This window comes from Poecilia formosa, unplaced genomic scaffold, assembly GCF_000485575.1.
Source record: "Poecilia formosa unplaced genomic scaffold, Poecilia_formosa-5.1.2 Scaffold617, whole genome shotgun sequence".
NCBI classification, from domain to species: Eukaryota; Metazoa; Chordata; class Actinopteri; order Cyprinodontiformes; family Poeciliidae; genus Poecilia; species Poecilia formosa.
In genome coordinates this window covers 17,409-38,214 of record NW_006800556.1, presented here as the reverse complement: position 1 = coordinate 38,214, position 20,806 = coordinate 17,409, and the positions used below count along the sequence as shown (strand labels likewise).

Genomic DNA, 20,806 nt, shown 5'->3' with positions numbered 1-20,806 from the left:
TATGTTTTATCCTTTTAAGCTCTCAAGCTCAGTCATGGAATATGCCAGCGTTTTAAATCTTTGGAAATCTTAGTTATCCTATGAATGCAACATTTTCTGGGAAACACAACAATAACTGCGGTTTTAAAATCAGTCATTAGACATTAGTCAGTCTAATGACTGACTAAAGTGATAACTGTGCCACGTTTTGACTTAATAAAACCTTGAATTGCTGAGAGCAGCTGTTCCCCCACACAGATGACATGACGTCACATTTGCCCCCTAATCTAAATATTTAATGACCAGTCATTTGAGGACATACAGAAAAACAAACAATCTGAATGTTTTTTTCTAATTTCTTATATTTCTTAGAGAGAAAGCAAAATTAGCTAATATTTTCATTGAATACTGACCATAAAGCTTGGATCTTTGACTCCTTACTGAAAACTCTTTGTAAATGTCAAATGAGGAACCCAATCACGATTCAAGAGGCCAAAAATCGTTAGCATCTGTCTCTGTACCTCAAAAACTAAAACAATAATCAAAGCTTAAACAAATTAAATATAAATTAATGCAAAACACTTCCTTTTCTTTAGTAATTGGACAAGAAGTAAAGTCTGGAACATCTCTGATTTTTTGTCTTTTAACACTTATCCAAACCTGGAGAAGCAACTAAACCAAATTCGCTACTTTTCAAGAATGTGTAGGAACCCTGAAAACACACTTTTACACACACATACGCCATACCTCTTTAGCGAGTTCTCCAGGTGTGGGCCAGTTTGTGATATCGCTGAAGTCACTGGACTGTGAAAACAAAAACAACATAATTTGAGTGTTCACATGTGGCGCCTGCAGCTGCCATTTATTCTAACATGTAACACGGCATGTTGGGACAGGTAGAATCCAGCCTGGAGGAAAAGGAGATCAGAGGTCTTTCTGCAGAGGAAACACAAACGACGACAAACAGACGGAGGCTCATCCAGTCATTGTGGGTCCTGTCAATTTGGGCAAGCTGATAGGAGATCAAGGTTAAACGAATACAGAGTGCAGCTGGACTTTACTGTATGTGGAAAGAGGAAAAAAAAAAAAATCCTTCAGTCTCATGGCATCTGAAAAGGCAGCTGGCGTTTACAGCGGATCTGGATAGAGAGGAAACGAAGATGAGGAAAAGATTTTCTCAAGGTTGCTGGGACTTTCAAACAATACTGATCCAGCTCAATATTCTAGGTCTAATCCAAAGCATTCGCAGAACGGAGATTTTAGTGATATCTGAGTTTGAAAGAATTCCAAATGCAGTGTATAACGGATTAATCAGTCATTAAAAATAATCGTCAACAAATTTGGTAATCTATTAATCGTTTCCCAAGGTATACAGGCACTAAAACAAAGGGCATTTACTGAAAGGACAACTTACTCAGCAGTAATAATTAAGGCACTACAGGATACATAATACATTACAGTGTAGCAAATTTAGTTGCTTACTACACTGTAATGAGTGATCATTACAGTGACACTAATGATCACTGTAGTGATCATTTAAGTGTAGTGTAATGATCACTACAAAGTGATCATTAGTGCTTTCAACTGGAAAACACAATTATACTTTTTAGCATGTTTAAATTCTAATTAATAAAACCGTCTGAATCAGTCATCCAACGAGGAATCGGCTGCTGACAGGATTCGCGAGGCGCGTTCCGGTAGAAAACAAAACATCCTGACCGCATACTAACCCTCTTCTATGTAGTAGTTGAAACTGAGGACTGAAGACTTAAAAATAACAAAATAAACATTTCACTGATTGACAACTAATGTGTGTTGCATTCCCTGTCAACAGTTTTCTTCAGCAAGCCAGAGTAACCATGCTTAAAGATTTTTAACATGCCTAAATAAACAAAAGATTAAATTAAAGATCCAACATTGACTCCATAATTACCCTAAAGGGTTAGTAAAATATATTCACAGTCAATTTGAGAACTACTTAATCTCTATATTTAGGTACTATGCTATGGTAATTATCCTTAAAGCTGTGTAGTGGAAAAACGGGTTGGAAAAGCAAACAAAACCAGAGGATAGCAGTTCGAACCGGTTAACATTTAGCAGCAGATGGTAATTTCTCACTCTCTGTGTGTTTTAACACCTGAAGTCAGAACTATGGGAATGCAGATGAGAACTTAGAAGAATCAAAATATTAATTTATTTGCAAGTTAAAACAGGTGTTCGTCAAATACTAAGGTAAAAAAAAAAAGAGGCATGATGTGATAATTACTGAACATTTCTGGAACAATATTCATCTAGAAAACATGGTCAAGTTTATCCTATGTGAAAATATTTGGACGTGTATTTGCAGAAAATGTGAAAACTTAAAAACAAAATTAAAAACAGTGTTACCTTGCTGGGTTTTCTCACTCTGGGCTTGCTGGCTCGGACCACTTTCAGAGCGTTTTGTTGGTCTGCGCACAGATGATGGATAATAGAAACAGACATTATTAAATGTGGCAGGCAGGAGCAAACTGAAGCAGACAGAAGCTACAGCTCCACGAGAAATGCAAGTAGAAATCGGTTGCTCAACACCGCGGTTAAAAAGTCAACTCATCCACTCTTGCACAGTCGTTCTGTGCCGTTTGGGGAGCATAGGGAAGAAGAAATAAGTACTTAACCCCACAGGGAGCGAAGGGGTGTAAGTTGGGGGTGATTAGAGTGCAGACAGCGGCGGCACGCCGTGCGGCTGCATCTCTGCAGGCTGGGAGTGGCTCCTATCGCTCAGCAGAGGATGGCTGGATTGATAAGACACACTGGGCACACACACAGGCTTCCATGTGAATGGGTGTATGCCTAACTGGGTCTGGGCCTGTGTGTGTGTGTGTGTGTGTGTGTGTGTGTGTGTGTGTGTGTGTGTGTGTGTCCACCCACAGAGCTAGATGTACAGTAACCCTGTAAACTGATGCCTAGGCCAGAGAAGGCTGCTTCAAATTTAGCTCCCCCCCGGTTGCTCTCCGCTCCGCTCTGACACACATTCACAACTTTAGCTGAGGGGGTTCGAGACCACCGCTTTCACCAAGAGCCTGGTAGCAGCAGAAAGAACACGCACACACACACACACATATGCAAAGGCAAATGTTAACTATGAGAATGAAAAGGATTGTTGAGCTCACTGATGAAGCAAACAGGAGAAAGTAGCCAATTCAAAGTTGAAATTCCAAGAAACTCAGCTTCAGATTTGATACATTTTTAGTTCAGGAGATAAAGAATCTAGATATTCACTTTCTCAGACTGGCTCTTTAAAGCTGCAATGTGTAACTTTGATGAAATAGTATAGTATTTGTTGAAACTGTCACTATGGCATAGCAGTATGGGACACAATGTGTGGGAAAAAAAAAACAAAAAAACAAAAACAAAACAAGCTCCTATGCATTCTCCCAGTGCTAACTAGGAACAACCAATCACATCCAGGACGCGGGTCTTAGCGCTGTCAATCACCCCATCCATTCCCTTTGACAACTGCTACACTGTAACTTAGTGAATGCTATGGCTAGTTAGCATGGCCACTGATGACCACAGATAAACGGTAAGTTGTTTCTCCACCATTAGTACAATTAGCAGCGTGTTCAAAAGAATAATTGACAGCTCTAAACCCCTCCTCCAGGCTCTGATTGGTTGTTTTTGATTGGGAGCGGTACATTTCATCAGATGGCCAGAGCAGCTCAGGGAGGAGGTGGAGGAGATGGATCTTTTCACAGATTATCTGTCTCATATTACACTGCCACGGAGTGGTGACAGTGTAATATATAGTATATACATCAATATAAAAATATAAAATAATATATTATGAGATAATATATAAAAAAAACATGATTTTATTTTTTTTTTTTTTATATATATGTATAAAAGTTACATTTTGCAGCTTTAAGATACTCTTCCACCATGGTGTTTTCAGCAGGTGTACACAGTCCACTCCATTAACCCCATGCACATAAAAACCTCCAGATCCAGTCTTAGGAAAATCTTGGACACAAACAGAACCGTTGTTCAGAGACGCTTCTTTAACAGAATGCATCTGTTAATTACATGTTGAACTTTAATATAATAATCCCTCTTGTAGTCAGATGTGCGAATAGACTGCTTTATGTAGCACTTTTGCCATCTTGAATCATCTCTGGGATCATTTATACCGACCTGGTGAAGGCTACAGCACTCTAAGCAACACTGGTTAAAGTTCAAGTCCCTGCAAAATGTCTACTTTAAATTTTTGATAATTTTTTTTCTTGTTCTTGTGAGACTGTGAACATTTGCGTACCTGGTTTCAATAATGCTATAGCTTATTTATGTCCATCATTATGAACACACATCATGCAATAGTAATCATTCAAATACATGACAGGTTTAGCATACACCAATAAAAATTAATTACAGTTTATGCAAAATGTTAATAAATGTATAAAATATACAATAATAAACCATTCCAGTGAAAGGTACAGTGCTTCTAAAGAGCCTTTCAGCTTCTTTTAAAGAACTTAATTTTATTCAGCTCCAGGGAGGTAATGGTAGAGAGATCCACTCATTCATTCAGAAATAAGTCACTATTTTAGGAGGGTTGGGGGATTAGCATCAATTCAACTTCATCATACCTGGAAAAATATTATTGTCCCTCATTGTAGAATTAAAAGAACCTAGAGGAGAAATAAAAGCAGTCAAATGACTTTCTTTTATTTTTAAACTACTGCAGTAAAAAAATTTAATTGATATGAACAACATTACAAGTTGTGAAGAACTAACTAAAGCCTTCATCTATAAATAAATCCATGTAAAAAAAATGACATTGACGTCTTTTACCTTTCAGAAGACGCATTAAGTCTGGAAACTCAATCTTTTTCTATTTTTAATATTAAATGTTCTCTTTATTTAGCAAACTCTGCATCCAGAAAGAATTTGGAGCTTCACTCGTTACACATTTTATGTTACAACATTATTCCTAACTTGATTACATTTCTATGTCAATACCATACAATTTTTCATTTTTATTTTTTACAAATTTATTAAACAGAAAATTGCTGTAGGATAAGTTGTCCTAGTAATTATTTTGACAAACATTAATATTGCTGTTTTGAGATTGTTTTGATGTATTATATTGATAATGGCATAATTATCATAATAATAAGTTTGCCCTCTCAAAAGCTAATAAACTTTAATTTTGTAAAGAACACTTAGGGCTAGAACTGGAAGATTTTAAATATGCAAAAAAAAAAACAACAAGCTGAAATAATAAAATAATAAATAAAATGGAAATAAAAATCATGTGCAACAGAAATCATAAATAAACAGGCTTTAAACACAATTACCTTTCAAAAAAAAATATGAGGAAGGAACTTGTTGAGCTCATTTTACTGTATCCTGCGATTAACTGATTAATGTCTTATTGCGACAGGCTTAAAGAAACTAAAGGACTCATGTTTACTTGTGTATTCAAAGACTTTGCTATGAAGTTTTAACGTGAGCTCAGGTGGATCCTGTTTCTGCTGCTCTAAACGTCACAGTTAGCATGAACCAGCATGACTCAGAATCTCAGTCAGAACCTGAAGGTCCATCTATCTGAACTCCACTGTTCCTCTGTGGAGAGAGGAGAACCTTCCAGAAGGACCTAAAGCTCCACCTGTATAGTGAAGAGTCCACTCCTTAGAAAAGCAACATGGCGGCCCGTCTGGAGCCAGCTGGAAGGGCCCTGAAGGACTCAGACTGTCAGGAACAAGACTCTCTGGTCTGGTGAGACAAAAACTGGACTCTCTGGCATGAAGACCAGATTACCTGCTAGGAGGAAAATCAGGCATGGCTCATCCCCATGGGGAAGCACGGGAGTGGCAGCATCAAGCTGGGTGAAAGCAGTAGATTCAGAACCTCTCTGTGAACATCTTGGAGCGGCCGGGCCAGAGTCCAGGCTGGGGTTCGACTGTACATCTCAGGAGAGATCAGAAAATGGCTGACAGATGTCTGTGATGGAGCTGGGTTTGGCAAACAGGAAACTGACCAAGAAAAGCTCTGTCAGCTGGTCATGCCGTATGCTAAAGCTGCATTAAAATAATGAGAGAAAGGCTGGGAATACTTATTTACATGTGATTTCTCAGTTTGTTGTTAATATATTTGTAAAGACAAACTTTTGAAGTGATTGTAGGAGGGTTTTTTAAAAAAAAAAAAGAAAAAAAAAAGAATTTAGTCCATTTTTAAATGTGGAAAAAGTGACGCAACGAGAATATTTGCTGGATGCAAGTTAAACCCAGATTAGCTAGGATGAAAATAGAAGCTACTCTAAAAGATGCTGAGACCAAAGTCAATTTCTACTGTGCATATTCGATCAATATAAAGATTGATGTTTATTTAAGAGCCTTGTTTCATCTTATCTCAACAAGCTCCTTGTTCACAATTATTTTACAAAGTTTATTTTTGTTAAACATTATAAAAGTCAATTGTTTTACAACATTACCAAAAGCTACATTTTATCCAAAAGTCATTTTGTGGGAATTAAAGGTAAACAGTGTATGAGGTAATGTGGAAACCTGAATCTGTTTTACCAGCTGTTCAGGTATCTTGTTAACATATGTTTTAAGTGCAGCTGATTTTTTTAGATATTTTTTTGTGAAAAAGTGTAAAAAAAACAACCCCCCAACAACGGTGGGGTTCTTTTCTCGAATATTTTTTATTATGATGCTCCCACCACAACAAGTATTATTCCTCCTTAAGTCCTAATTTGTCTTTCTACTTGTTCATCTATTTAAACCTAAATCATTTTCTCCGATTCCAGAAAATTAAAAGTATATATTCAATAAATGTTAATATTTTTTAACTATACACAGATATTCGACTTCCAGCAGATCCGTCTGTTAAAGCACCTTGTTCACATACGTGTTACTCTCACTAGTGACAGCGACCCGGTGGGAGGAACGGCAGGCTGCCAGGCCATTGGACATGCGAAACGTGCCTTTACAGCAGCAAAGGCTGCTAGCCTGCTGGCTTTAGCCTCAACCAGCGAGATGAGCTAGCTGCTCGAAGCTGAAGCGTCGATTTTAGCTCAAATCGAGCAGCTTTTGAGCTTCTACCTCCCCCCAAAAAACAACAAAATACTCCCATTTCACTGCCACAGATATCCCTGTGGGGATCGGAGCAACATAACAGCTAGCTGGTGGGAGCTAAAAGAAGTAGCAGTTGTCAGCAATCAACACGTGGTGCTCATGAGCAACCCGAGCACGGGGGGGATGGGGCAAATATGTTGCTAACACTTAGTTAACATCCTAATTGTTTAATTACATTTGGCTAAAGCCACCGTGAGATGAGCTGACAGTTCATCTCGCGGTGGGTTTCTCAGGAGTGAAGCGTTTAGAAATGCCTCGACAACGTGACACATTTGCTGAGGACCGCATTATTCACTTTCCCCCCCTCGTCTATAAAACATGGGAGCAGCTCACCTGTCTCCTGGGAGCCGGAGTTGATGTTGCTGACCGGCACTCTGCCCGTGGTTCTTTTAGTCCACGGGTTGACTTTCGGCGGAGGGGCTTCTACAACTTTCTTCTTCACCGCCTCGACAGCCGAGTCAGCGTTACCGCTCTGTTCGTTTTCTTTATCGTTTTCTTTGCTTTTCTTATGCGTGTCCGCTTGGCTCTTGGTCGACTCTTGCTTGTGGTCGTCCGCTTGCTGCTTCTCCGTGCCCCTCTGCCCCGGCTCCTCTTGTTCTTTGTGCAGATGAGCTCCCTCCGACTTGTTTTGGTTTTTGTCCTGCACCCCGCTGGAGCTGCTCGCTGTCAAACCCGAGTCAACCTGGCTACACTCAACCTCGGTGGACATCCTGCTGGTTTCCTGACAGCGCACGGTGTCAAAGCCAGTGTGGAGTCGTGGTTCTTGTTTTCCTTGCAAAGAGAAAAGTCGTGAACAGCTCGGGGGGTGACCACATCCACTCGAGGCAAACAAAATTTGGGCTGGACCTCGCTAGCCCGCTAGCCAAGAAGCTGCTGCAGCTAACTGTTAGCTAGCCTGGGACCATGCAGAAGCCAGCGAGCCCGAGTCAGAAGCTTTTTCCCGCGATATTTAACAGTTTCATATCATTTAACAGTTTCCTTCGAGCGTGTAGTTAGCTTCCATAAACGCGACAAGCCCTTGTTTGGTTCTTTGGGACTTTTAATAACTTTAGAGAGAGAAAAAGAAACCTACTACAGCGACCTCCTCTCTTAGTGTCTAATTTCACCTCCACGCTACCAGCAGCCAGCTCGTGCAGCAAACTCTCCTAAATTCTGTAAACACTGGCTCTGCTGCCCCCATCGGCCGTCACTGGGAACTACATACAAATATTTACAACTATTTTTGAACACATTGTGGAATAACATTTACCGAGCTGTGTCTTTTATCTCGTCTACTTATGGTCATGTATCAATTATACTAACGTGCATAGATTGAGTTAAAACTGCGACAAGTGAGTATTTAAAATAAACTATTTAATATATTTGGCGTAAAAGTAGGCAATTGCATATTCACTATTAGGAACTATAACGAATTAAAATTCCTTTTAGGAAAAATTGGACGTCAAACTAATTTCTTCAGTTTTATTTCTTTTCCAGTACTAGTACTGGTGCCTTTGTTGTATTAACCTTCTGAAACCAATTTAAATATATATTTAAATATTCCCATCTAACATTATCTATTAATGTTATATGATGGTAATGTATCATGGTATCTATTTAAATCATCAAAGTTATTAATGTATTATTACATAATATATATTATAATATATGATATAGCTGTATTATAATATAGATGTTACCATATTATACCTATCATTTAGATATATATAATATTACCTATTATATATAAATAGATATATTACATGTCTATTATGTTAAAATATTTGATGACAAAAACAAAGAAATCTGTAATTGGTAGTTGTATGTTCAGTAGAAAACTGATTCTCTAAGCTCATTCCTTTATAAAGAAATGGCAACAGATAAAACACTATCACTATGTCCAGAAGAAAACTACCGCTGCACCTCAGACTGACCATGCCTTCATCAAGCTGAAACATGGTGGTGGTATTATTATGCTGTGGGGATGCTTTTCTTCAGCAAAGAAAGTGTCATTAGTAAGATTTAATGGAAAAAATGGATAAAGCTGCAAAACATACAGCCAAAGATACCATACACTGGTTTAGATTAAAACAAATTCACTTTAGAAAGTTCAGCCCTGAACACAATCGAGAACTTTTGGGACAATTTGAAAATTGCTCTTCAAATTGTCAGTCCAGTGTGACTGAATTTGAGATATTTTTTGCAAAGAAAATCTTGAACACTTTCCATTTCCCAATGAGCAAAGTTTCTAGAAGCATGTCCCAAAAGTGTTACAGCTGAGTAATGACCGAAGGGGCAGAAGAAAAATGCACACAGCTGGTATTGATCCAGCTTTTAAAATGAAAGTTTCCAGTTTTTATCTGTACACCATTTTAAAAGCAACGTACCATTTTCATTCAAATTTAGAACAATGCACAACTTAACATTAAACTATCAAATCAAATGACAATAAAATACATTAAAGTTAATAGTTGTTACACGACAACGGGAATGAGTTCAAGACACTTATGATTTGTAAAAAAAACAACAAAAAAAGTTTTCCTTATTGAGTGATGAGTTCTTTATCTTTTCTTAAGTGCTTTTCAGCTATTGATATAGCTGGAACCAGACACTCGGGCCAGTTCGACTGTTTGTGCTTCACTCTGCTTGTTAAATTACACACATTAAAAATCTGAAAGCAGAGTCATCACTATCAGATCAGATGACACGTTTCAAAGTCTGGTGTAGATACAAGCTGCTGGAGAGATGGAAAAGGATATGTTCAGTCATAATATGTGGGAACATTTAACTCCAGTAAATTGTGAGGATACATGAGCAGTAGAATTACACATCAACCTTCCACAAAATATCAAAACGGAATCATAGAAAAATGAGCAAAGTTGTATTTTCTTCAGATACCATTGGAAGAACAAAATAGGGTCAAAAAATATTTGCCAATTTCCAAATTCATGTCACTGTTGTTTTCTTGTGACACTTAAATGTTTTCAGATCTTCAAAGGTAATAACCAGAGTAATTGCAAATTTGCTTTCAACTGATGATCTTAATTATTAAAGGGTCAGTGTTATGCAAAATAAAACTTTTTCAGCTTTACATCATGTTACGGTGTTATTCCCTCATCAAAAACATACCTGGAGTGTTTCCTTGATTCTTTTCTGCATGTTTGAGAAATGCTTTAATCTCTAAAGCAACCACTTAGCTGTGCAAAACCCCTGGGTGGACCAAGCTCCGCCTTTGATGACGAAGCTCCTCCTCAAAGCTGCAGTTTCCAAGCCTTCAAGCTTTGAACCTCCTCCCTTCCTGCCCCCTCAGCTCCTTCAGACTAGCCAGCAGTAATTAGCAAACACCTGATGGAACTCCTCATTTGTTGAGTTTGCTATAAAACCTATTTCTCTGTGGAATGCTGGTAGAAATGTTGTTATGGGGTTAATAAAGGAGCCCATGTGATGATGACTTCCTGAAGGTGGAGTTTCAGGAAGAGTTTGAAATTTTAAAGAGACAGGCCCAACAAGCTGTTAAAGAGATGTTAAAGCATATAGTCAAACTTAAGTCATATTAGATGTATACAGCATTTTATAACAACTGAAAGTAACACAGTTTCTTGATTGAACTATAAAAGGATACTATATGGCTAGAAAACACATAATACTGTCCCTTTAAGGCAAGGCAAGACACTTTTGTCTTAGCATTCCACATAATATTTTCTGCAAAGTCTAAGAGGTCATCAGGATTTTTTTTTTGGTAAATGTGAGCTTGGTCTGTGTGTACTTTTTGGTCAGCAGTTGTATTGACTTTGGAATTTCATATGGAAGGCATTTTAGCCGGTCTCTTTCTTACTGTCAGATTATGGACACTGATGTGAACGGAGGAGACCTGGAGTGCTTGTTCAGGTTGCGATCGATAAGCTTTTGCAGTCATTTTGGTAGGCTGGCCACCCCAGGGAAGGTTCACCACTGTTCCATGTTTTCTTTTTCCTCACTGAGGTTAACTAGCTTTTTTAAATCTTTCTAGACTGATTCATATCAATCACTGTTTCTCACCCGTTTTTGAATTTCTGTGGCTAACGGCTTGAGTGGCCTTTCAGTCCAGTTTGATACAGTGAGTGTTTCACTGTGAGTGGTAACTCTGCCTTCAGCAACATTCTTCACAAAGTCTTTGGGTTTTGTTCTGGGGTCAATTTGCAAATTTTTGACCAAAACCCGTTTATCTCTGGGACACAGAATCCGCCTTCTTCCTGCTACGATGGCTCCCATGATTCCCATCGTGTCTGTACTCGAAAATAATTGTTTGAACAGATTAACACTGCACCTTCAAGCATCTGGAAACATTTCTTTTGACATTTTGTTTGACTTTCCCATGATGCCAAACAAGAAAGCAGCGTGTTGGAGGTGTGGCCTTAAAATACATCCATAGGTGAACCTCCAGTTAACTCACATGTGCCGGTCAACCTATTAGAAGTTTCCAAAGTTTCCATGACAACATCATCTGGGCTTTCCCTTGTTGTTTAAGGAGATAGTTGTCATTCTTTATCTAATCCTCTGATTTTGAAAGCAATAATAAACAAATCTCTGGCATATCCTTTCTCTTATTATTGTGGCATTTAGCAAATAGAAACAATTTTGGTGATTCTAACAAACCCAAAACAAGAGAAATTTGGTTTGGTTCAACTTCTGACAGTGAGAAAAAGGGTGTACGTAAACTTCTGCTTTCAACTGTAAGTGTTAATAATTACAAGGGAAATAATACATGGCTTTCAATATTGTTTATAAATAAAAATATCAAAAGTGTGGTACATTTGTTTTCTGTCCTCTTCACTCTGGTACTTCTAAATAAAATAAATCTGGCTTTTATGTTGTTATTAAAAAAAAAAACACAAATAAAACTTCCATCTTCACACCCATTTGTGTTTTAAATAATTCACAATTAAATACATTTTGACTTCAACAAGAAAATGAATAAGTAATCTAAACATTTTAATTGCTTCATACTGCTGCAACAACCACATCAATAATAATCTTAATAATAATAACTATTGTGATTTTAATAACTTTTATTATTATTATTTTAGTTTTGTTTTGTTTCCACCTCATGTGTTTTTCATTATCACCGGATCGATGTCATGGTGTTGCCATGGTGCCTCTGGGGGTCAAATGTTGACATCACTTTTTTTTTTACTGTCATCACTTTTCTACCTACTAAAAGTAAACAAATGGATGCTGCAGCGCTCTGCTGTAAAAACATGAAAAATGTGACTAAACAGCGGGAATTACAGCGACGAAAATGCCCGGACAGAAGAGAAAATACAACGTACGGTTTCCTCCTGTGAGTACTGCTATCTCTGTGTTAAATATCAGCTGTTTATAGTCAAACAAAACCAGCTAATGGCTAGCACACGCAGCATGGAGTAGAGGGGCACGGGATGTGTTTAAGGACTACCGGATCTGTCGGAAATCTTGTTAGCATATAGAATCAGACTGTGATAAGGCAATCAATTGTTTCCGATAAACAGCAGTTTTGACTTGTAGGCTTAGTTTCGATCGCTATTTAGGTGCATTTGTTGTGTAATTTACATGGACGAAATCAAGTAGAAATGCGATCCGTGATCAAGTTAGAGTCCAGTGTCAGTCAGCATACCGGTGGCAATTGTTATGTAACTTAACATTCACATTAATTTGAACAATTTCACCATAAAATTGTTTTTAACAGAGCTCCAACAAACTAACGGTTTGCATGAAGACTGTTCTTTTTTTTTTTCTTAAATCTTTGTTATTGTTTATAGGGTCGAATCAAAAAAATCATGCAGAAGGACACAGAAGTTGGGAGGATAGCGATGGCAGTTCCGGTGATCATCGGTATCCTTCAAGTTGTGGCAAAAAAAGAAGCAGAAAAGAAAACTGACTTAGTTGTCAGTTTTACTGATCTTTCAGACGTCCTTTAGCTGAGCATCGGCTTTCATCCCGTCTAAGCGATGGGAGTTGTAGTCCAGATACGTAAAAGCTTCCTCACCTGCGTTAGACATGATATTTTCTCCCTACAGCTTACAAGTTATTGTTTTGATTTTGTTTGTTTGTTTTTAAAGTCAAATAAATGACAGACTTAACACAACAAACTGAACTACTCGACGATGCACTGTGTGGTTAAAAACCCATATTTAAAATCAACCAAACTCACTTTAGACATAGTTCCTCACCTATAAAAATACATTTCATGTTCATTTTAAGTATTTTTAACATTTATTTAGTATGTGGTTAATCAATCAAAATGAAATCTACCCTACAAAGAAACTTACTCTGCCGCATTTTGCTGACATCACAGCAAAGACATGAGACATAAAACAACTGACCAAACTTTCTTTTGAGTATGTCTCTTTGCATATTCTATACTCCCATGTTACTTTTTTATAAATCTAATTCTTCCTTCACTTTCTGTGGCATCTAATCAGAATTACTTTGAACTTTATTTGTTCTAGTTTTATTTCAAATTTGCCTGAATACAAATGAATGAGTAACATCTCAGACATCTTGAGTTGAGTTAAAATACAAAAACAGATCTTTCCTGTAGAGCTTGCGGATTCCTCAGCTGGAACAAACAGCCCGGGCTTTGGAGATGTTCCTGAAGTCTTTGCTGACCAAAACCTGCTTGATTACTCAGGCGAAGTTCAACAACGTCGTGTCTGTGGCTCACATGTGAGTGTCTCTGTTGTTCTGTGACACTGATCCCAGATCAGCAGTGGGATGGGATTTTGGGGGTATAATAAACAAACATACACACATGTGCATCTCAGTAAGTTAGAATATGATTTGAAAATTGTATTTATTTCAGTAATTCGGTTCAAAAAGCAAAACCCCTGTATTACATTGATTGATTATTCACGGACTGAATGCATGTTAGGAGTCTGTTTCTGTTCATTTTGACACAACATGGCTTACAGCGAGTGAAAACTCCACGATTATAGACAAAGTAAAAATGATCTTTAATACATAAATATTGTGTTTTGGGCATTTTGTGACCTACGCAGTCATTTGTGTTTCTTTTCTTTTCTTTTCTTTTCTTTTCTTTTCTTTTCTTTTCTTTTCTTTTCTTTTCTTTTCTTTTCTTTTCTCTTCTTTTCTTTTCTTTTCTTTTCTTTTCTCAGGAAGCAGTGCATAGAGTCAGAAAAATTGTTTCATTTTCTCAAAGACCTGGCAGAGGGAGCCACGTCTACAGCAACCCAGAAGGACAACCGAGGCTTGAGTGTTTGGCCTCCCATACACAGGTAAGGTCAGTTACACTTCTGATATCTGAAATGGCCCTTTAAACGCGCAGCTCCTCCTCAGAGCTGCAGCTTCCAAGTTTCAGCTTCACAGAGTACCCCTCCCCTGCACAGCTCCTTCAGACTAGCCAGCAGCAATTAGCAAACACCTTGTGGAACTGCGCGTCTGCTGAGCTCATAAAAGCTACTTCTCCGTGACAAATATGTTGTTAAAGGGTTATTAGCGAAGCCATGTTGTGATGACTTTCCGACTGCGGCATTTCAGAAAGAGCAGGAATTTTCTAAAGAGACATTGGCTCAGACTCAAGGCATTAAATTTCAAAGTCAAAGTTTTTTTAAGTCATATTTATAAGGTAATATAGTTTCTTGATTATGATATAAAATAGCACCATGTCCCTGGAAAATACATAATACTGCCCCTTTAATAGTGTTTTGTGGTCAATGTGGATTTCTAAGCAAAGTAACCAATATCTGTTTTCACCATAAATGTAACATTATGCAGTTTATTGTCTTTCAAGGAACAAAAAGGTCAACGTCGCCGCTAAAAACCCATCTGGAGCAGGAGAGACTGTTCCCCAAAGGAGCCACGGCCCACACGACACCGACTCAGTTTCAAGTGTACATATCCGGTTACTGAACACGCAACACTCACACACCCGACCGACAGCTAAGGAGGTAGAATTGGTGTCTGGTGAAACACACAGGACCAGTGAAAAGTTTAGATGCGCTCATCGTGGGTGTGATTGTCATGTTGATTTTGGACTTTTAATAGTTAATTTGAACAGTTCTTCTTCTCGGGTGGAATCGTAGTTCAGCACACGACTTCAGTGAATTCTAAAATCAAAACTGAGGGGGCAGAATTTTATAGTCATCGTGGATTTTTTTTTCCTTGCTCCACCTGGGAGAGCAAACTATAAATCCTCAGATATATTTATAGGTGTGTAGGAAGAACTAGTTATGACTTTGCTGTTTTAATGTTTGAAGGTCAAAGTGAATTTGAGGTAAACACCAAATATAGTCTGGAAGTACTTTACCCTATTCTAGCATATGTTATTCATAATGTAAGTACTGGTTTCATAAGATTTCTATTAGAAACAGATTGATTTGGAAAAACATTTCTGCTGCTCAAAACTTATTTTCTAATTATATTTGCGTAAATGTTTTAATATTAGTTGTTAAATTTCCCAAACTTGCACATAGCTGTCTTCTTTTGTCTGGCTGATGACATCATTGTAAGATATTAAATCAGATGAGTTACTTAAGTAGCCTTTTTTATGGAATACTTTTTTTACTCTTGAGTAAATTCCTGGACTTTTACACTTTTACTTGAGTAAAAATATGCTGAAGTAGAGCTGCTCTACCCTCTGACACCAACTACTGCTAGATGGACAAAAATGTCCCTTTGCATGTTGTGTCACATGCTTTCTGTGTCCATCAACAAGCTTCTGGACAAATTCTGTTTGGATTTTTTTTCATCGCTGCTCTCATCACAAACAGAAGACGATACTTAATACGTTTTCCAGCATGGTTTTTTTAAGCGTAGCTCACCAATAATTGATAGGGTTGAGGTCATTCCAGAGGCTTTACTGTTAGCCTATCTTATTTATTCCTAAGCCTGTTTGGATGTGTGTCTGCCTGGTCCAGTTGGAACAGAATAGTTGCGTCCTCGCCAGGAAACAATAAATTTAAATACATTTTACATTTCCTGATAAGCAGCCAAATCTCCGGCTGGAAATATCTCTGCGACTTTTCTCACAGCTACAAAAAGCGCGAGCGTTCTCTGCGATCTTTGAGAGTTAAGACATATTTACATCAAACATGCTTCATTAAAAGGCCAAAATTAACGATATTCATGCCCTTCTTATTGGCACTCTGAATTCATATCTGTATCACCCTCTGTAGATATACCAGGGTATTGCACATTGGGGTAATTAGTAACTACTTCATCTTTTTTTCTTTTTCTCCCCTCAGGAGTCAAAGGTCTACATCTGCTTATAACGTGGACTTCCCAGCAGCACATCTTTTCTGTTCACATGTCATTAGGCTTTGGAGTGACTCAACAAAACAAAACAAAACAAAACAAAAAAACAGACAAAAACTCTGTTCACAATAACCTACATCAATCTGTTTTTGGACAGTAAGAGGGAAGAAATTGAATTTACAGAACAGTTTGAATCTGAACCAACATGCAGAGCTTTGGTAAAGAACAGAACGTCCATGCAGGACAGATTTCTGCTACAGTTTTTTTTTATTTTGAGTGTGCATAGTTTTGAATACTTTGAAAGTCTGCACTGTTAAATGTAAGTTTTGTGTTTTTTTTTTTCATTTTTAGCTTGCCTGCAGATTTGAGGTTAGCATCATGAACCGTTTAACCCCTGTAGCCTTCAAATGATTGATTTTTCGTTTTGTTTTGCCGACTTTGTTAATTATAAGTGCTTACTTTTTAATATTTTTAAAGCACTTGTAAATACATATTTTTTTGAATGAAACTTGTAAATAACTCAAGGCAGGAAGTAAATAAAACTAAGCAAGAGCTTACAGTAGTTTGTTTATTCCAAGAAACTATTTCTTTAAACACGGTACTGGGCTGCAGTGAAGAATAAATAGAGGAATTCTGTTCTTAGAGCATTTTTTACTGTATATTTACATTTTTGAAGCCATATATGGTCAAACATACGCAGTTTTCCCGGGTTTTTTTTTTTGTGGAAAAAAAAACTGATGCTGACAAACAGTTTTAATCTTCCAGCTTCAAGTCTCACTGATGCTGGTCCTGTAATGTACATGAACACAATCTCACCAGATGAGGCTGTAATACACACCGTCTGAGCTCATACCCCTCCCCAACAACATTTTTTAAATGAGACATGCATCTTAGTTCAAATCAACTTTACTACAATGACTCAAAATGGATAAAATGCATACAAAATAAACAGTTTTTCAAGTGTTTTGGCTTCTTCGCGAACCGAAGCAGATGCCAATTGGAAGTGGTTCACCGGATTCCTCTTTCGTCCGACACGTTTTCTATTCGGTCCCGGAAGGCACGGTCTGCCTGCGCTCTTTTCAAGAACCGAGCCGAACAGCAATGGGGAAAAAAACAAAAACAAATCAAAAATTAAATATTTCCAGCGATTAAAATTTTTTTTTACACGTACAGTGACGGAGTTGTTTGTTTCATGAACTCGTCCTACGAGTGTAAAGCTGTTCTGTGTCAAAAAAAGGAAAAAAAAAGAGGGCTGGAGGGGCGAGGGGAGAAAAAAAAAACAAAAACTACAGTACAGCTTCTTCAGAAAAGTCGCGCTCCATAGCCAAAAGTCTGTTTGATAGCTTCAAAGTAGTATCTCTTCCAGCCGTCTTTCGTCTGTTCCTCTTCGCTGTTGGGGACGCCTCGGTACTCCACCTTCAGCTCCGTCTCATTGCTCCGGTCCAGGAACATCAGGGTGATGGTGGCGTAGTGCTCTGTGGTGCAGAGAGGCAATCAGTTTCCAAAATTAAAAAATAAATAAATAATAAAAAAAAATATATATATATATATGTATTTGACAGAAAAACCTGGAATGTGATTAAAATCTTCACAATGTGGGAAAATTTTCATTTTTCAAACCCCCACAAAATAATAATAAAAAAATATTGAGTAGACCTTCTGCATAGGGAGTACATTTTTATATGCAATGTTTTTTTTTTAATATTTGTGAAAAAAAATATTAAAAACTGTTGCTGTGACAGAATCTGATAAAAGAAATAAAAATAAAAAACTGAGCTCTAAAACAACCAATCAGAGTCAAGGGGAGGATCTTAACTCTGTCAATCATGACTGTGTATGAGCTGTTCTTCTCTGTAACATAAAAAATAATATAAAATATAAAGAACCTACCACAGGGCCAGTTGTTAAACCTCCATTTCATTACTATTTTCTCATCGGGTACCTGATGGCGAGAGGATTTGTTGTTAGCCTTCAACCATTTTCTACATGTGTTGTACATTATACCTCAAATAAAACAGGAGTTTTCAGTGAAGTTTTCATTATAGTTCTTGGAAACGTCGTCCTCACCAGCTCTGTGAATTCCCCAAAGACGTTTCCTTCTAGCAGGCGAAACTTTCCACCCCTCTCTCCGTCCACTGTCGCAGGACTGCGTGTGAACGCCTGGACCATCTGCACACCCAAAGATACCACACTGTGACATCATGGCCTCAAGCTAGATGGATTAACAAAAAAATTTATTGTCCACCAAGATGGACATTTGTCCACTAACACAGACGGGAACATTTTTTTTCCCCTTTTTTTCCTTCCCTAAAACGGATTGGTGTTTTCAAAAACTCTCGTGTTCACACAGGACCGTTTTCAGAAATGTTTTCTTTCACACAGAAACACCCAAAATGGCCCAAAATTATTATTTTTTCTTTTTAACTCCCGCACACCTGTTAGTGGCACTAAACAAGAAGAATGAAACATGTGCCTAAAGCCTTCACACAAAATGACCAGTAGACTCAAAGAAAAAACAAAAAAACAAAAAAAAAACAGATGGTGAACAAAAACTGAGAGTGGAGTCTTCTGGAGAACTTCTTGCAACTGCTGAAGGCATGTGACGCTAACTTGAACACCATTGTTGAATGTGACACATTTGCAGTTATAAGTCGCTTTATTTCTTTATTTTATTTGAGCAAAAATAAAGATAAAAATTTGACAAAAGAAAAACAAGCTGCTCAAAGGATCAGGATGAAGTAAAACTCATGTTCCTTCCTCTGAGAAATACAATTTGTGGAAAATACAGTAATTTAGGCTACATACGCGACATGCATGTAGCCTAATGTATGTATGTTGGAAGACTGCTTTTTTTTTTTTAACATATGCTGAATTTTACTTTTCTTTTAAATTGATCGTTTTTTTCTATACGCTTTAATTTTCTCCCTTTAAGTAAATCTACTCTACAACTTCAACTTGTAATGCACATTTGTTTGATTGTAATATGAACACATTGTTTTGTTTAGATTCAATATTCCTCTTAAGGCAGGTTGGGCTAATACGTCAGTGTTTCCAGAAACTAAGCATTTCTGCTGTCCAAAAATTCGGGATGGTTTTTTTCTCTCAAAAATTTAACAGACATTTTGTTTAGGGATGTGCCGATCCACTTTTTTCAATTCCGATGCCAATATCTGAGGTTTAGTATCAGCTGATACCAATCCGATACAGAAGAATGGTGGTGAATTGACTTAAAACTTTTTTTTATTTTATTTTTTTATTTTTAAAGACAGACATTAATGTGCTGAATTACAAACTTATTTGCCAACTCTGCACCAGTATCTCACACTTAAATACATATTGTTACTGATACTAGACAGCGCTTTAAAATATTCCTACTTTATGGGGAGGCAAAAAAACAAACAAAAACAAAAAACATTCTTGTGTGGATGAGGCCTAAAACTTTGTCAGATAAGACAGAATAAGCAGGCGAGAATTTGCAGGTGAGAAAATGGACGCGGAGCCTAATTTGGTAACCGGATCGGAAGCAGCAGGACAGACTCACCTCCTGGTTGAGAAAGACTCTGTAGAGTTCAGCTGGTGAGGTGAGAAACGTGTCTCTGATGGTGAATTTACAGGTGGGGATTTTGACACCAGTGTTGATGGGAGCTGCCGTGCTACTTCCTGAGGAAACCTGAAAAAACACAGCATTCTAATCAGTCTAGCTCTACGTCGCGACTTGACACGAACGCCGGGTTTTATCCAGCCGTCTTTAAACACAGACCTGAGTTTTGTCCTGCTTGGCTTTGGACTGAGAAGCTGACTGAGGCTTGGCCACGCCGTTAGCGGTAGGCAGGATCATCCCTTGCGTGAATTCTGCAATTTTATAAACAATAGATTAATAATAATAAAACAACACAGTTTTTTATTTTTAATTATTGAAAGAGCCAAAGCATTGGTGTTTATTAAATCGCTAGTTTTAAGTTCTACTCGGGTCGTGAATGGTTTACCCTGATCTTTACAGACCTGTTTTCAAAAAGCCCACATAACTCCCCAGAGCCTCCCGGATTTTCTCTGCTCCTTTAGTTTTCATCAGGTGGACCAGGGGCGTGTCGGGCTCGTCCTTGTTCAGCGAGATGGAGATCTGAGGAAGCGGATCACAGGGACATGATTCAGTGCGTCGCTCCACCACCACCATGCAGTCAAGATCATTAAATCAACCATCTGACTTACATCCAGATCCTCCATGTCATTCTCATCAGACAAGTTTGGAACTTCGATTGAACCTTTGTATTTTACTCCGGTTTTTGACTTTCCTGTAAAAAAAAAAACAAACAAAAAAACCCCCCCCATCAAATTCAAGTCAGTTTTTGAGTGAAAAATTGACTTGAATTTTTTTGGATGTTTGTGGAACTGCTTCAAATGAAATGAACAAAAAAAACAACAACATGACTAATAATGTTGTGGATAACATTTTCCTTGTAAGAAGACAGGTGGTGAAACAACTTTTCTGATTAATCACA

At 37.7% G+C, this 20,806-nt stretch overlaps 3 protein-coding genes across 4 annotated transcripts in view; 2 read left to right on the top strand and 1 right to left on the bottom strand.

Moving 5' to 3' along the window:
- Window positions 1-20,806, top strand: part of LOC103130234 (CLIP-associating protein 1-like) — a 78,304-nt gene that overhangs the window by 40,128 nt on the left and 17,370 nt on the right. The gene's annotated exons all lie outside the window — the stretch shown is intronic.
- On the top strand, window positions 12,257-17,533 carry LOC103130224 (dr1-associated corepressor-like). 2 transcript variants are annotated; one of them, XM_007541557.2, is made up of 5 exons: window positions 12,257-12,396; window positions 12,854-12,926; window positions 13,667-13,760; window positions 14,210-14,329; window positions 14,845-17,533. In XM_007541557.2, exons 1-5 carry the CDS (start codon window positions 12,355-12,357, stop codon window positions 15,134-15,136), a joined length of 621 nt encoding a protein of 206 aa, XP_007541619.1. In that variant the 5' UTR covers window positions 12,257-12,354; the 3' UTR covers window positions 15,137-17,533. The 2 variants fall into 2 exon arrangements, with proteins under 2 accessions (XP_007541619.1, XP_016521251.1); XM_016665765.1 differs by having other exon boundaries at window positions 14,829-14,962.
- On the bottom strand, window positions 16,942-20,622 carry LOC103130232 (activator of 90 kDa heat shock protein ATPase homolog 1-like). Its single transcript, XM_007541570.2, has 7 exons — window positions 20,517-20,622; window positions 20,310-20,427; window positions 20,068-20,159; window positions 19,849-19,977; window positions 18,375-18,476; window positions 18,198-18,249; window positions 16,942-17,782 (listed from the first exon to the last, which is right to left on the bottom strand). Exons 1-7 carry the CDS (start codon window positions 20,529-20,531, stop codon window positions 17,610-17,612), a joined length of 681 nt encoding a protein of 226 aa, XP_007541632.2. The 5' UTR covers window positions 20,532-20,622; the 3' UTR covers window positions 16,942-17,609.

Bases quoted from the DNA above. Each gene is read 5' to 3' on its own strand.
- LOC103130224 (XM_007541557.2), top strand. From the start codon at position 12,355: ATGCCCGGACAGAAGAGAAAATACAACGTACGGTTTCCTCCT. The intron at 12,927-13,666 runs GTATCCTTCAAG...TGGAACAAACAG, and splicing joins GGCAGTTCCGGTGATCATCG to CCCGGGCTTTGGAGATGTTC. The intron at 14,330-14,844 runs GTAAGGTCAGTT...TTGTCTTTCAAG, and splicing joins GTTTGGCCTCCCATACACAG to GAACAAAAAGGTCAACGTCG.
- LOC103130232 (XM_007541570.2), bottom strand. The intron at 19,978-20,067 runs GTCTGTGTTTAA...GTGTTTTTTCAG, and splicing joins CCAAGCAGGACAAAACTCAG to GTTTCCTCAGGAAGTAGCAC. The intron at 17,783-18,197 runs GTAGGTTCTTTA...TCTGCACCACAG, and splicing joins GTTTAACAACTGGCCCTGTG to AGCACTACGCCACCATCACC.